This window comes from Castor canadensis, chromosome 10 (genome assembly GCF_047511655.1).
Source record: "Castor canadensis chromosome 10, mCasCan1.hap1v2, whole genome shotgun sequence".
Classification (NCBI taxonomy): Eukaryota; Metazoa; Chordata; class Mammalia; order Rodentia; family Castoridae; genus Castor; species Castor canadensis.
Window position 1 is genome coordinate 128,508,326 of NC_133395.1, and position 16,834 is coordinate 128,525,159.

Below are 16,834 nucleotides of genomic sequence, written 5' to 3' on the forward strand. Positions count from 1 at the left end.
TCATAAACAATGCACACTGTTGTTCAACTTCTCCAACGAAGTGTCACGACAGTGCTGAACTTTCTCTGCAGGTGGCCAGTTTCCCCTGACGATGCAGAAGAACTACAACTTGCTGCCCAAGGTCAGTTTGATCTTTGCAGGAGAATCTGGAAATTGGTATGAGCTCATTCCAACCTATAAAAAGTTAACACAAGCTAGACTATAGTTGACCTCAAGATCAAATTAGTTGGTACCAAGTTCTATCCATTTGCTACTGGTCACAGATTCTGTTCCAAAATTTCCAGGGTGAGGAACCCAATGTCACCCTCCCATTCTGGGGATGCCCACTCTCAGCTATGAAAGTATTTTGAACCACCTAGTACCTACAACAAGTGCCCTGTCTCTTGAATGTGAGTATAAACATTCTGAGTCAAGTTTTGTCAAAAATTTGACTGCAATTTCTACTCAGTCAAAAATCCAAATTAGATTTTTATGAACTCGTCAGTCTTAAAGTCCTGGAAATAAGAAGTTGTAAACATAATCTAATTTTTATTATTTTTACCTAAAAATTGTTCCCCATTTTTAATGAATGATTCAGAAACCTTCTGCATACCGAAGGAGGGGGTATATGATATGACACTCATTACTAGGTATCGTATTAAAAGTATCATATCCTCCTTGGGCCTAAGGACACTATGGATATTTTGGGCTGCTAAATAATGCTGTGTTCCGGGAGGCTGTCCTGTGCCTTGCAGGATGTTCAGCAGTATTCCTGGTCTAGTACCTATGAGATGTCACTAGCATCTCTACCCTGTCCCCTATTTCTGATTGTTAAAAAATGTATCCAGAAAGAAGAACTTGTATATGCTGTTGGCAGAAATGTAAATTAGCACAGCCACTATGGAGAACAATAAGAAGGTTCCTGAAAAACCTGAAACAGAACCACCATATGATCCTGCTAGACCACTTCTGGGTGTATATCCAAAGAAAATGAAATCTGCATATCAAAGAGATACCTTTGAACCCACATTTACCAGAGTAAGATACGGGATCAACTTGGCTGTCCATCAAAGGATGAGTGGATTTAAAAAATGTGGTATGTATACATGATGGAGTATTATTCAGCTATCAAGAATGAAATCCTGACATTTTCAGCAAAAATGGTTGGAACTGAAGAACATTATGTTAAGTGAAATAAACCAGACATGGAAAGACAAGTACCTCATGTTCTCTCTCATTTGTGAAAACAAAAAGAGCTGACTTGAAAGTGGAACAGTGATTACTAGGGAGACTGGAAGGGAAGAGCAGGGAGAGTGGAAGAGGGTGGTTGTGTGCATGAATGAAAATATAAGACTGAACCCCATTATTACACACAATTAATATGTGCTACTAAAAAGAGTCTCCTGACATTGCCTATTGGTTCCATGGTGGTCTAAATTGTCTCCCCTTAAGGTATGTGTGCACCCCATTCTTAACTCTATCATGAGAGAAGGCATGACATGTCTGAGTACTACACACATCTTTTCGTTGGTAACCTACACTGTGTGTTAAGCAATCCAGCACTTACAACACCTCCTCCCCCAATTCTGCTGCATAATTAGTACATATTCTCACTGCCGACAACAAAACTTTTGGTCAAATAGACATTTTCCCCAAAATGTCACACTCTACAGGTAAACTAAAAATGCACATTTTGCAGGAGATTTTCCTACACGATTGGCAATTCTCAAAGCAATCCACTTCTGAACTGCTTATCTGCTGATGTAAAGGGTATCATGCCAATTCAAAGAATAGAACTGTTACCTGAAGAGCTGGCTGTTTGTCATTCCTCTTGGGAGATTTTAATCCACTAACTTGCTGTTGCTGTTGCTGTTGCTGCTGCTGCTGCTGCTGCTGCAGAAGGAGCTGCCTTGCCACCTGCAGGGCCTGGGAGGAAAAATGGAAGGGAACAGTTGTGTTACCACACAGGTTTGGGACAGCCTCACAAAAAGGATTCCAGGAAGTACACTTTGGGACTGGCTCTGACTGTCCCATTTCCAGGCAAAGGAAATAGCAAACGAAACTTCCCACAACTCTAAGTTGGAAAACTTTCCAGAATTTGTTTATATTTCCTTTGACTTGGCCAGTTGCATCCACAAATCCTTATGCACGGTAAGTCATGTAAGCAGACACTTCATTCCTATTAGAAATCTGCCATAAAGCACAGAAATATGAATGGCTAGCACTTTGAGGAAGGATGGCAAAGAAAGGTCAAGAGGGACTTGGGCAAAGTCAGAGACTCAGGAGACAATGAAAGCCCTTATGAATGGTACCTTTTTCCTCCCCCAATTCTTTGTGTGTGTGTGTGTGTTTTTTTTCCTAGTACTGGGATTTGAACTCAGGCCTTGCACTTATTAGGCAGGTGCTCTACCACTTAAGTCACACCCCCAGTGCTACTTGCTTTCCTTATTTTTCAAACAGCATCTGTTTATGTCTGCACCAACCTGGACTGCAATCATCTTATTTACTCTTTGATATAGCTGGGATGACAGGCTCGTACCACCACATCCAGTTTTTATCGATTGAGATGGGGGCTCGCGAACTTTTTGGCGTAGGCTGGCCCCTAACTGCAATCCTCCCAATCTCTGCCTCCAGAGAAGTTAGGATTATAGGTGTGCACCACTGTGCCTGGCATCCCTCAATTCTTCTTGGGGGGAACCTGGGGACTCAGGTTGAAAGTAGTATTTTCTTCTTATGTGAATTCACACGAAGAAGAAGAGCCAAGTGGTGGACGACAGGGAAAGCAAGCCACTATGGATACAGTTATCTGAGAGGGAGAATAGAGCAGATGGGGGCACACCTGGAGTGATCTCCCTGGAAGACATAAAAGAAAAGCTTAGTGAATCTGACCACTGGTCATGTTAGAGACATTGTTATGACCTTCAAACAAAACTGCTTTAGTGCAAGCAACCCTTCCAAGTTTATAAACTGGGGTGGTTTTATTTAAAGATAGAAGTTAGGGAGGGGGTATGAACTGGGGACAAGGCAACAGAAGAATAGGAGAGCCCTCCAAACTGTTGAACATGATGACCGTTTTTTAAGAATTCAAGTACAAAAAGTTATCACGAGGATAGTCACTGTCAAAAAAATAAGGACAGACGTAATGGCAGACCTCAACAATAGAAAACTAAGGAGCTTGCTAGAAAGTCATATGGAAAGTTAGGTTTCTTAGATCAAGTCAGCTGAGAACCAAGAAAGTACACAGGGAAGAGATGCTAAGAATGCTCCCGAGTTGAGGTGCTCAGAGTTTATAAAGTGAGAGTTCTTAGACAGCCCATGAAAAATACTTTCTATATGGCAATTGATTATGTGTGTCTCAAAGAAGAAGGGCACCCAGCTGTGGTAAATGCCTCAAAAGAGAATGCTACCACAGGCTTTGAAAGTGGGCACAAGGGACTTTGTGATGGTGGCCTGTCAAAGAATAAACAACTTCCTTCACATAAAGAAAACCACAGGCACAGTTACAAGAAGTTACAGCAACAATGGTGGGATGAGGGAAGGGTCTGATGACCAGGGCATTCTTGTGCATTGAACTTGGCATAAAGGGACCACAGAGGGATTAGGGGATTCGTGCTCATGAGCAGAAATGCTACTTGTGCAAGGAGAATTCTTCTAAAGAGACAGGCTTACTTAACCAGACTACTAACTGCACTAATGTAATGATGACGTTTTGTTTTGGGCAGTACTGGGGTTTGAACTCAGGACCTCATGCTTGCTAGACAGGTGCTCTACCACTTGAACCACACTATCAGCCCTTTTTTTTGCTTTTAGTTATTCTTCATGTAGAGTCTTGTGTTTTTGCCCAGGCAGCCTGAACCATGACCCTCCTATTTACACCTCCCAAGTAACTAGGGTCATAGGTGGGCCCCACCATGGCTGGCTTATCAATTGAGATGGGATCTCACTTTTTGCCAGGGCTAGCCTCAAACTGCTTCTTCTTGATCTCCACTTCCTAAGGAGCTAGGATTATAGGCATGAGCCACTGTGCCCAGCCAAACAGTAAATATTTTTAAGAAAATCCAAAAGGTGCCTCCACGTCTAAGAAGTACGAAGAAGGGCAAAGAAATGGAAGAACAGAAGAAGCAGTGACAAAAGAATGACCCCTCTGAAAGTGGATCTTGCTTTCCCCACCTCCCTATGTCATCTGCCCCTCTGGTCCCATGGAGACCTCCTGCTACTGGACCCACCCCCAGCAGCCCTTCTGATGCAGTGCAGTGCAAGGCTAGCACGTCTGGGAAGGGAGAGACACTTCACAAAGCCTGCCTGGAAGGGAGGCTGTCTGAGAGGGGCAGCTGGAAGGCAAGATGCTTGGGAGAGCTGCCTGAGACTCCAGCCTGCTGTCTTGGTGAAGGATTCACCATAGCTGGACTCCGGCTTTCCTTGTCTCCTTGGAGACGCTCAGTACATGCGTAGGTGGAAAAGTGGGCAGAGGAAGATTTCATTTATATCATATAAGAAAAATGGTCCCCCGTGCACTGTGCCCACAGGAGCAAACGCCTCTGCTACTATGCATGTTCCCCTAGCTATTTCACATGAAGCACATCAGCTTTTTAATGAAGAAAAGGGAATTGTTCTATGTTGTAAGCACTACTGTCAGAGTGCTTGGGGAAAGAGGCTGATCAGCAAAGGAGGCTCCAGCTGAGAGCTGGAAAGGCAGACAGTGGAACTGTCACTGACAGCAAGAAGAAAGTGCAGAGAAAAACACGGTGGGCAAGACAAGGTTAGACACTTTTAATACCAAAACAGGGCAAGCAAAGAAAAACCAAGGAATGACAAGTCTACACGATGTCCCTGGTTTCACCAAATACTGGGAGAACAGATAGTTTGTTTTTAACCATCCAGGTCTTTTCTGCAAAAGGGAAGGTATTAATTAGAGTCTTTTTTTTTTTTTTTTAATGCAGTCCTGGGCTTGAACTCAGGGTCTTCTCCTTGAGCCATTCCACCAGCCCTATCTTTGTGAAGGGTTTTTTTGAGATAGGGTCTCTTGAGCTGTTTGCCCAGGCTGGGTTTGAACCTCGATCCTCCTGATCTATGCCTCCTGAGTAGCTAGGCTTACAGGCGGGAGCCACCGGCGCCTGGCAGTATTAGGGTCTTTAAGAACAGCATTCGCACTCACAACTACTCCCTGTGAGCATGCTCTCATGTGTGTATGTCAGCAGACCTCAGAGAACCAAGACCCACGCTTTCGTTTCAGTCAGTGGTTACTGAGCTGGCTTCTATACCATGCATTTCAAAGTCAGTTGCTAGAACTCTCAGATTTCTTTTGCTGGTTTGAAGGGGAAAAGAAAGTCATGAGTTTGGTGTCTTTTTCAGACCCAACATGGGGTCCATAAATTAAACACTCCATATCAAAAGCCCAGTTCGTTCATATCACTTCATGCAGAGCCCCAATACCAAAGAGAATCAAAGCTAGAGACACAGGAGGAAAGGGTAGCACCTAATATGAATGGTACAGGGAACTGTCAATCAACTGACTGTGACAACATCACACATGATGGACACTCTCAAACTGGCTCCCCAGGTTCAATCCCCAAATGAGTACAACTAGGTAAAAGAACTTCAAATATTTGGTATGGAGAGACAATACTAGAGCAAAAATTAAATCATTTGGTCATGAAGCTGCTAGAAATCATCACGAAATAATTCCCACTCATTCTCATGAGTATATTAGCAAAGGATCATCCCCAAAATAACTTAAAAGTCACCGTGGGGAAGAATCACAATGAAATCCCTTTACACTACTAATGTAAACTCATTCAAAAATAAAATTTACAAATTTACAAATCACTCTGGGGGCTCAAAAGAAGTTTTAAAACCTAATTGACTAGAACATACAACATGCTTTGAAATCAGGCTCTAATGGGTGTTTTCTTTTCTCATTTTCCGTAATACATAAATTGCTGTCATCTAGATTTTAAATTGTCACACACAAAAAGGGGCAAAGGATCCCTGGTTTTGAAGATTGTGAATCTGGCCACAATATGCATATCTCTGGTATCTACATTTGCAGAAAGCTAAAAATGCTTATTGTCACGTTCCTTGATAGTCAGTAGAAATTCTAGAATGACCAATGATATCCCTTTTGGAAAATGCACGTGCTCACTGTGCTTCCCAAATTTAATTAGTTGTTTGTTGTTTTCACCTGTTATGTTGTGTATATATGAGACAGGAACAGAGATGGGAGGAGGAGGAAAGAGAAGAGGAGAAGGAAGATGACAGAGAGAGGACAGAAAGGGTAGGAGAGACAGGGAGGGAGAGTGAGTGTGCACGAAGATAGGAGTACACGAAAGAATTTCTCTTTTAAGCAGCAAAGATCACCCCTGGCTCATGTCATAGACCAACTGCTAATGTAAATAACTTAAAAGGTCCAATCCCATCCCTGGAGACCTTTTCTTCTTGGTGGCTCTCCCTGGGCCGGGTTGAATCAATACTTTTATAAAAGATGTTACAATTTCGTGGCACTGGATAACCTGGTGCTGTATTTGAGCGCTGGACTCAGGTTACAGCAAAGACTCAGGTTCAAGGATGCCATAGAGCCAAGGCAAGTGATAAAAACAGGCACTTAGAGCCCAGGTACACTCACATTTATTTTTGTTTAACAAGCTAACCTAAATGACTCTGTGAACTAACAGAGGGGAGATGGCAGGCACGGGACACTTTGTCTGTGGATCACCTAGGCTCTGTCTCTGCCTTGATGCTCACCTTTGCCTCCATCAGCACAAGGACTTGGAGATGCCTGATGGTCAGTCTTCCATGGTCCATGGGCAGCTCTGAGTAGCCAGAGGGAGACTGTGAGTTCAAGGATCGCTTGCTCCTTTGGCAGGCCATGTTTGCAGGCTAACTGCGGACCTGGGTCTTTGTGATCCCCTCCCCTGCCCACTTCCATTCTATCAATTCAAGATGGCTTCATTCCCATCAATGCCTTCAAACGCTAAGTAGATCGGTGCCATCTGTTTTTTTATTCTTTCTCTCTCTTTCTCTGTTTTGTTTTTTTTTTAACAAATTGTGTTTTCTATAAGCATGTTTACAACTTTGGAGTTATTTGCATCTCAGGTTCATAGCAGGTGCTTATATTTTGGGGCTAGGTAATCCCATGTTTAGTACGTTTATCAAGGTAGCTGATGCTCAGAAACATGTTTACCGTCTCTGAAGAAACATTAACAGATTTACACAAAATATGGTTTAAGCAAGGAAATACACACGCACACACACGCAGAGCAAGCTGGAAAGAGGAAAACACCTTTATAAAATATTTTGCATAACACATTTGGTGACAGGTTTGAGATAAACACTGTCACAAGGACTAACTGGAAATTTTGGGGTCACGGGTCAGCAAATTACAGCCTGTACACTAAAATCTGGCCCACCGTCTGTTTTATTCAGCTCATAAGATAGGCATGGTTATTATTTATTTAAATAATTGGGGAAAAGTATAAAGGATATTTGGTGACCCATGAAAATCACATGAATTCAAATTTCAGTTCCTTCAAATAAAGTTTTATTAGCATACAGTCAAGTTCATTTGCTTACGTAAGGTCTATGGTTGCTCCCATAAGGTCTATGGTTGCTCCCATACTACAAAACAGAGCTCAGGAGTTTTAACATAGACTACTTGGCTCTCAAACCCTACAATACTTCCTATACACCCATTTGCAGGAAAAGGTTGCCAGTCCCTATCTTAGTTTGCTGATTGAATTCCGAGATGTCTAAAGAGTCCACTGGGAAGGTGTTTTGGTTTTGGTTTTTAATGCTGGGGATTAAACTTAGGTCCCAGTGTGCTCAACCACTGAACTACACCCCCAGCTCTGGGCAGGATGTTATATAAACATATCTTTCAATCAGTTCCCCAAAATAATATTTGAGTTTAGCTCACAAGCATTATGAATTAGCTGCTATTGAAGCTCAAATTCAACGGTGTGTCTCTGGAAAGGATTTGGGATATGAAAATGCATACACCCATGGGTTCCTCTCTCTGAAACTGAAGCCTTGAGGCGGACTTTGTGCATGTCTTCTCCCAGGTCACCTAACAGCAGCTCACACCAGTGTGAGACCCTGAGTGCCGCATGTGCCTCACTGGCCAGGTGACAGCTGCTTATTTCCTGTCTGCCCTGAGAGACTATCCCTTTTCCAGCTTTAAAGGCTGGTCTGAGTCAGCCACCCTTCCTCTAATTTCTCTTCTAGACAATCCTCAGCAATCAAGATCAAACCTGTTTCTCAGATAATTTCACGAGCTAATCAGCACTCACTGTACATATGGGGGTGGAAAGGAAACCTATTAAAAAATGCAGCATGGGAAACTGGGTAAGAAAGAGTCCATTCTCAACTCTAGTTCTAATTCTACACACATACACACACACACACACACACACACACACACACACACACACACACACACACACACAAAGTCCCTCCTTTCCCACCTACGCTAATCTGCTACCTGGGTTCAGCCCCAGCCACCAACTACCATCCTCAGGCCAGATGCTCCTCATGGAGCACAGTGGGACATAGGCACTGTAGAGACCTGGCCCCAAGTGTGCAGAGAAACCCCCGCATCTGTGGGATGAAAACACAGCATGGCTCCAGTGCAGGGTGAAAAGATGATGAAGTAATGACAGCAGCTTGCAGGACTGGAAGTGCCTGGAGAGAATCGACTGCATTCCAAGGTAGCAGATCCCAAAGTGGGCTTTTAAAAAATGATGATATTTTACAAATGGAGTCCTTGGTTAGCACAGGACAATAGAAAAGCAAGCTGTTTTCAGACAGGAATCTCAGTGATTGTGAAAATATTAGCTGTCCCAGTAAAGATGACGATGCTGATGACTGTTTACCTCTTAGAACACAGTAAACCATCAAGTCAAGTGACTGGTGTCCTAAGTTAAGTACAAAATACTTTCCCTATAAATCTTATAGGGGCAATGACCACTCATCAGAAAGCCTTCTGCAGTCTCCTCAAGCCATCACTGATTGGTCCAACTGTATGACACTGAGAACATGGGTATGAATTCTGAGTGTCACTGCTAGTCAACTCACTTGACTCAACTGTCAAGAGCAGGTGCAGTACAGAGTAAAGTTTTGAGTCAGTTGGGACACTGGTTGTGACTTAGTGAAGAGAAGGGAAGGTTCTCTGTGGCATCATCTGTCCTGAGAGCTTGGGACAGCTGTAATGACTATCCTGAAATTTCGGGGCAGGTCTTGACAACTAATCATCACAAAGGCATTCTGTGTGCATTTCCTATCAGGTCCCACTGTCTTTGCAAATGATCTTATGAGACAAAGCCAGGACAGAGGGGCTGAGAACTTGGAGCAGAGACAGAGACAGCCTTACTTGTGCCGCATTCCAATCTATGTGTTTGAGCTAAAAGCAAGAGGGACAGGAAATGAAAAGCCAAAGTGCCCTATCGCCACCATTATCCTCCCTGCAGAAGCACACGAGGCATGGAGGGGAAGGGAGGAGAGCATGGGTAGTGTTACCATGGGGAGAGGTGAGGCCAATTCCAAAACATCCCCTAGTACTTGGACCACTTCATTGCCCCACACCAACCAGCACCTCCTTTCCAAATCTTCCTTCAATGTTGGGTTTGACTTATCTTTACTGGTATGACTTTATATTCTTTCTTTCTTTCTTTATTTTCATGGTACCGGGGTTTGAACTCAGGCCCTCATGCATGTTAGGCAGGAGCTGTATCACCAACCCTGCTTCATGTTGGGTATTTTTGAGATAGGGTCTCAAGAATAATTTGTCCCAGGCTGGCTTCAAACCACCATCCTCCTGATCTCTGCCTCCTGAGTAGCTAGGATTATAAGTGTGAGCCAAGGGCACTCAGCAACTTTATATTCTTAAAACTACACACAAGGGTGAGGTTAGTGCTACTCTGAAATTATCATATATGAGCCTCACTTTTACTTTAGAATTTAACAAATCCTGTAAAGACATGAACATAGCTAGGTTAGAAAGTAAATTTTTTGTTTGTTTGTTTATATTGGTAATTTATTTATTACAGCATATTTTCTTAGGTGAAAAGATGGCAAATATTGGTGTACCCCCCCTTTTTTTTAGAGAACATAGAGTGAGGGAGAATAGAATTGTTCGACTATGCTCCTTACCATGAAAACAATGTTCCTACACTGTGAGCGCAAGCACCGAGCCAGCCCCACCTGCAGACACCTGGACAGAGGGATCAGAAAGCTCTAGACAGGAAGCAGTCTGCTAAAAGCCAGTCCCCAAAGGAAACTAGGGAGCAAAGGGGGTCAGCAGGTCCTATATCCACTAGTAATTATGACTAACACTTTTTGTTTGGAAGGCACACAGAAGATACTTCCCGCCAAAGAGTAAGAATTTTCATGAAGCAAAAAAAAAGGTGTATCTCTGACGCTCTTGCAAAATCAGGCGAAATAAGTTTAATGGCTACAAACAGCCAGGAAGTCTGTTTGAAGCCTCTTATATGAGACAGAGAGAAGAAAAAAAAAATAGCACCATGATTCTCCCTCCTACTCCTAGGAGCATGGGGCCCTGTAACCACCTTGTCGGAGCCCTGGCTGGCTGCTCCTTACGGGAGCCAGTGTCAGATGCTGAATCACCTCCGCCAAGGCTCCAGCACCTGAGTTGTCTTTGGAGTGATTCCATTCAAGTACTGCCCAAGCTTGAGCCTGCTGAGCTCATGGGAGTTGGACAAGACCGCAGCCCAGAGGCCTACGACCTCAGGCAGCATGGGCCCTGCACTGAAGTGCAGTAGGAGTCAAGTTTCTTAGAAACTGGCTACAATGCTAGCTTGGATGCTGCATCAAACTCTCCTTGGCCCTTACTATTTAAGACTAGATGGTTTAAAAAGTGACACATGAATAAATCAGCCCAGGCCTTCTCTATGTTCCCAAGGCAGAGATTACAGGGTCAGATATGGGGACCTATTAACTCACTGTAGTAACCCACTGTTTTCTGTAAGTACCTTTTACGAGGTTGTACCCCAGTGACTCTCATCAGGAGCAATGTCCTTTTGAGCCTCATAATGAAACTTAGTAATATTGAAGCTTGTAGAAGAGTCTGGCTAGAGTTATGCTCAAAATAGAGGAGGATTTTCTATGACTTTACTAGAAATACTGAACTGAGTTTTTACATTTATAAAATAATTATAAATATAAATCTACATGGTAGTGTTTTCCTCTTCTTTTAGTAATATAAGTCACACATACTCAGGATGCCCTAAGAGGCAATTAACACCTATAAGTTCTCTGCTTCCCAAAATACCTTCCTTCTCCTGCCTGAATTCTGAGCAAAGCAGCAGAGTGAAAAGGATTTAGAGGCAACATTCCAACAGCAATAGGAGACAGAAAAAAATGATTAAAAAAAAACAAGAAATAAGACGATGAGAATGACGTAAATAAGACTAATAATCAAGAATGTAGAACTATTCACTCCTGGTCATGCTTTGCTAGAACGAGGAAAAAATCTTGGTATTCTCCAACAATTTATAGCTTTTCTTTGGTTGGGTTTTTTTGGCAGTACTGGGGTTTGAACTCAGAGCCTCATGCTTGTTAGGCAGGTACTCTATCACTTGAGCCACTCTGCCAACCCTGGTTTGTGTTGGGTATTTTCAAGACAGGGTCTCATGGAACTATTTGCTTGGGCTGGCCTCAAACCATGATCCACCTGATCTCTGTCTCCCAAGTAGCTTGGATTACAGGCATGAGCCACCTGCACAAGCCAGGCTAATTTACACTTCTTAAAGCAGTTACTGACAATAGCAAAGATTACACTTGTGTAATCTTTTACAACAGTGTCAAGGGCTCAGGGTAGAGCTCAGTGGTGGAACTCTTGTTCAGCACGCACAAGACCCTGGGTTCGATTCCTAGCACTGCATAATACAAACAACCCCCCTTCCCCGACTTAAAAAATGGGAACATGTAGAAACACCAGGGCAAGTATAGCTTAGCAGCTTCCCTGCATGGCATGGGAGATACTAAAATCCAAACAATGTCCTGAATTGTTTACTGGATTCCAAGCTCTGAGCTACCAACTTGGCACTTGTTATTTTCTCTCTTGTTCCCAGCATCTCTAAGGGAGGTAGGGAAAGTTTTATAATTCCCGATTGAAAGTGGAAAGACAAAGAATGTGAGGTTTGGTGACTTGTTCAAGGTCACAATCTACCGAGTGGCAAGACAGAAAAACAAAAACAAACAAACATTGTCTCCTGAGAACTTGATATTCATGTTGGACCAAGGTCACGGACAAGCCCAAAGATGGCTGTGGGTAATCTCAGCAAATGGATGCGCAGTCCTATGGGTCCCCTTGCCTCCCAGAGGAAGGGGAAGGCCTCTTCATTGTGTCACACTTTCTAACTGTACCCCCTTTCTTTTCCCCACAAGAAAAAATGTCCTGCTTATTTTCAACCAGATCCTCCCCTTCCCAGGATGCTTAGAGCTGCCCTCCCTGCTCTCCACCCACAGTTACTGTTCCATCCTAATTCTACCTTTACAGGAAAATTCTACCTTTCCCACTTGCCAGGCAGTTAGTGTAAGCAGCAGGGTTCCCTGACGTTCCCAGACCTAGGGGACGAGTACTGCCCCCAGATACCTGCAGGAAACACTAGGCAGGCAGGCAGGGAGAACCTTGCTGTCAGCATCAGCCTTCGCTCTCTTCCCTTTCAAGCCCCAACTGGGACAAGTCTCCTGTTCCTTGGTTCAGCTGAGCCAAGGAGATTTTTTTCAAAAGGAACCTTTTATAAAGCAAATCATGGAAAGGTGGAGCCAAGAGAGCACAGGTTCTTTTCATAGCTTCATGAAGTCCAGCAGCACCCTGTGCAAGTGGATGCCTGGGCCCTAGGCTCTGCCTTCAGGCAAGTCTGGGCTGTATCTGTGGACCACCTGGCCTGGCTTTCAGGGCCAATAGTGTTTCTAGCCCAGGTTTTTAATGCACTATAGATTCTCACACTCTGCTATAATGAACAGAGGTGTAAAAAGGTGTATACAAACACACACACACATATATATAGCTGCATATATATTAACACATGCGTATTTTATACTATATAATGCACATTATATATTATTTTTGTGTATTTTATATTTGTATATTATATATAACATATATTCATTTATGCATTTATGATGATACTAAACCTTTATTATAAATAATATGAAATAAATTCCTTATTAAGATTGTCCTGGCTCAGATCACCAGGGATAAGGAAGGCGATCAAGAAGAAGTTGCAGTTTCTGAGCGTTTATTGTCAGACAAGCACTAAGCAGTAAAGATCCATTATCTCATTTTCGCCATTCTTTGAGGTATCATTATACCCAGAACAGATAAGAAAACCCAGGCCCAGAGAGCTGAGGCTCTAACGATTATCTGGTAGATGCACGTAAGTCTGTAGCTCGGTACCTGGTACGTGGTCATTGTTCAATGGACAGGAACGCTGACACACAATGCACTGGCCCCTCTGCACGAGAACAGATCTGGTCAGTGGAAAGCAAAGAAGCCTTTCTCCCAAATAGGAGGAGATGGTGGCTGTAAGGATAATGCCATTGACAAGGGGGAAAACAGGAACACTTGCTGAATACCAGCTCCCTGCCTGCATTGCTTCTCAGCTGCTTGATGTAAATAAGCTGTGTGCTTAAGGTCATGCAGGCCTGGATGGAGTCTGTATAGCTAGAATCATACAACTGGGAGAAAACTTTGGTTCCAAACCAGCCCAGGCAATCCCATCTCAGCAAACAGCCTGGCCATGGCAGAGTGTGCCTGCAATCCCAGTTGCTCAGGAGGTAGAGGTAGGAGAACAGAGGTCAGAGACCCACCTAGTGGGAGGCCGGAGGCAGCAAAGGAAAAAAAAAAAAAAAAAAAAGGCTGGGGGTGTGGCTCAAGTGTTAAACCACCTGCCTAGTAGTTGCAAGGCCTTGAGTTCAAACCTAACTTCAGCACCTGAAATGAGCAAATAAACAAACAAATAAATAAAATTGCACAACCAAAGCACTTCATGTCCTAAAAAAATTCAAGGATGTAGAATCCTTTCACTCACATAGAACTAAAACTGGCACGACAGATTAAGAAAAATTTAGATACCTAAGAATATCCTCAGTTACTCTAAGCTGTGACAAGAATAAGAATGTACAGTTGACCTAAGGGACACTCAATGGCAACTGTTTTCTTTCCTTCTTTATCCCTTCCCCCCAACCCCATGCCCCACAGAGCTGGGAATTAACCTGGCCCCTCAAAAGCAGCTTTCTAGGGAACTTCATGAAAAATTCTATCGGGATGGCAGATACAGAGGACAGCTAAAGAAAGCCAGATCTGGAGGGTTTGGTGAAGGGTTTAGAGAGACTTTCTTTAAAAGAGGATTAAAAATCAAACCGTGCTCACTGGATGCACAGCTGTGCTCACAGAGCTCAGGGTGTGACAATGACCTTTAGAACTTCCATTAACCAGTTTAGCATAAGGTAGAACTTGAGTGTCCAAGCATGAAGAAATAATGATTCTTTGGGAATTTGGGGGAATTACTGACCCTGAGACAATCATAGCAAGTCTAAAAAGATAGAAGTGTGCTTTTAACAATATTAACATATCTCTACAGAAGCAGCATGCATGGTGGCTAAGCACCCACGAATCAATGAGCCTAGATTTGAAGCCCAGTTTTACCACTAGCTAGCTGTGTGACTTTGGACAAGTCACTGAACCTCTCTGTGCCTACATTAGTATGAATGGGAAGAAATAATAGTATTTATGCCATAATTGTACATGTAAACTGAGTAGGCTATAGCCTGACAACCATTAAGTACATCTTACGTGTTTTAAAAAGTGCTTTATGGATGATTATTGATTAGCAAAGAAACAACTTCATGGAAGAAGAAAGGAAAATGAATAAATGAATTAGGAACATAATTTAAAAAATCAAAAACAACACTACACCTGTGCATGTGAACATCTGTTTGGCTGTATGTTTAAGAGCAGGAGTTTTCTTTTTTTTTTTTTCTTTTTCTTTTACTATTCATATGTGCATACAAGGCTTGGTTCATTTCTCCCCCCTGCCCCCACCCCCTCCCTTACCACCCACTCCGCCCCGTCCCTCTCCCCCCCCTCAATACCCAGCAGAAACTATTTTGCCCTTATTTCTAATTTTGTTGTAGAGAGAGTATAAGCAATAATAGGAAGGAACAAGGGTTTTTGCTGGTTGAGATAAGGATAGCTATACAGGGCATTGACTCACATTGATTTCCTGTGCGTGGGTGTTACCTTCTAGGTTAATTCTTCTTGAACTAACCTTTTCTCTAGTACCTGTTCCCCTTTTCCTATTGGCCTCAGTTGCTTTTAAGGTATCTGCTTTAGTTTCTCTGCATTGAGGGCAACAAATGCTAGCTAATTTTTTAGGTGTCTTACCTATCCTCACCCCTCCCTTGTGTAGAGCAGGAGTTTTCTTAAACAAAACTGGAATCATTATTCACAGTCCTTTGAAATTTACTTTTTAAAATGAAAAACACATTTTTAAGTAGAGATTATTTTCCAAATCTAATTTGTACATTCGGGGTCCAAACAAACTGGATTTATTAGGAACCAAACAACCCAAACACCAGAACCCTACCCTAGAGACTTCTGGAACAGCTTTCCACAAAAGCTCCAGGATAGCAAGTGGCACTCCACTAGTTTTTACATTGAATTAGCAGCCCAGGAAGGAGGTCCAAGAAGTGGTGGCATCAGATTGATGAAATACTTCAATTCTTCCCCCAAAGCATGCATGGAACTCTGCAGCAACTTCTGACTTGCTTTGCATCGCCAGAACACACTATCTGTTTCTTTGCAAAGAACACACTAACTTGATTTTTGTGGAAGTTAAATTGCCAACATAATACTGAGTTAAAGTGAAACGAAACAAAAATCAGAATTTGTAGCCCGTGCTATACCTTTAGAAAAAGAAAATCTCCTAACTTTGATCCTAAATGGATTAAAATTAAGCAGGACTAAGTCTTTGCTGTCTGTCCCTCCCACCACCATCAGCATCACGAATTTTCCAGTCCAGTTTCTTTATGGTAAAACACTTTGTCATGGAGCAGCCTGTGGTCAGGCCTGACGACCATCCATCCCCCTTCCAGTTCGAGCCTGCACCTTCAAGATAAGACAGACAGGCCCGGAAATTGTAAACCATTTTAACAGGACATTTTTCCACCTTAAAAGTGGGGTGATTTTTGCAGCCTACACATGTCCCAAGGGTGTTCTGAGCATAAACGAGTTAAGAGAAGTCAGGCACTTTGATTTCTGCAGACAAAGGGCTCTGTATAAGCACAAAATATGACGATCCAAAGCAACTGCCTTTTGGGAGTCACCCAAGATGACAGGAGAGCAGGCAGGCAGGCAGGCTACTGTTCCCACCACTGGCCGCCCAAGAGCAAAGTCACCCCCAGCCCCACGCGGGACCAGGCTGGAGGAGGGAGCTGGCTGCACGGGAGCCCTGGCTGCACCGTTCCCTTATATAGTCAAGGAGCAGGGAATCCCTCTCTGGCTGATTTTCTATGCACATTCCAGAACAGTATAGGCAACACACTTGCAGCTGTGATTTCTAGGGACAGGTCCTTGTGAGCCAGGCATGGAGCTAGGATCTTACTCGTCAGCCGTTCGGGATGTGAACGGGGGAGGAAGACCCTACTCAAAGTCCTGCTCTAGTTTCTAAAGAAGGTGCCAACAGGTGCACCTGTGTGGATGGACACTTTAACAATGTCCACATGCAGCCAGGATGGCCCCACCTGAGAACTGAAAAGATACAAAGATAAATTTCAGTTTGCTTGTTTGTAAGTCTACAGTGAAGGCAGAGGTAGGCCTTGCCCTTGGCCACTGAAG

General features: G+C 43.2%; 1 protein-coding gene across 14 annotated transcripts in view; it reads right to left on the reverse strand.

The window, feature by feature from the left end:
* Foxp1 (forkhead box P1) overlaps positions 1-16,834 on the reverse strand; it is a 414,133-nt gene that overhangs the window by 141,989 nt on the left and 255,310 nt on the right. For all 14 annotated transcript variants that reach the window (XM_074044240.1, XM_074044238.1, XM_074044237.1 and 11 more), the window contains one exon: positions 1,783-1,905. In XM_074044240.1, the coding sequence (XP_073900341.1) occupies positions 1,783-1,905 (123 nt within the window). The remainder of the gene's footprint in view (positions 1-1,782; positions 1,906-16,834) is intronic.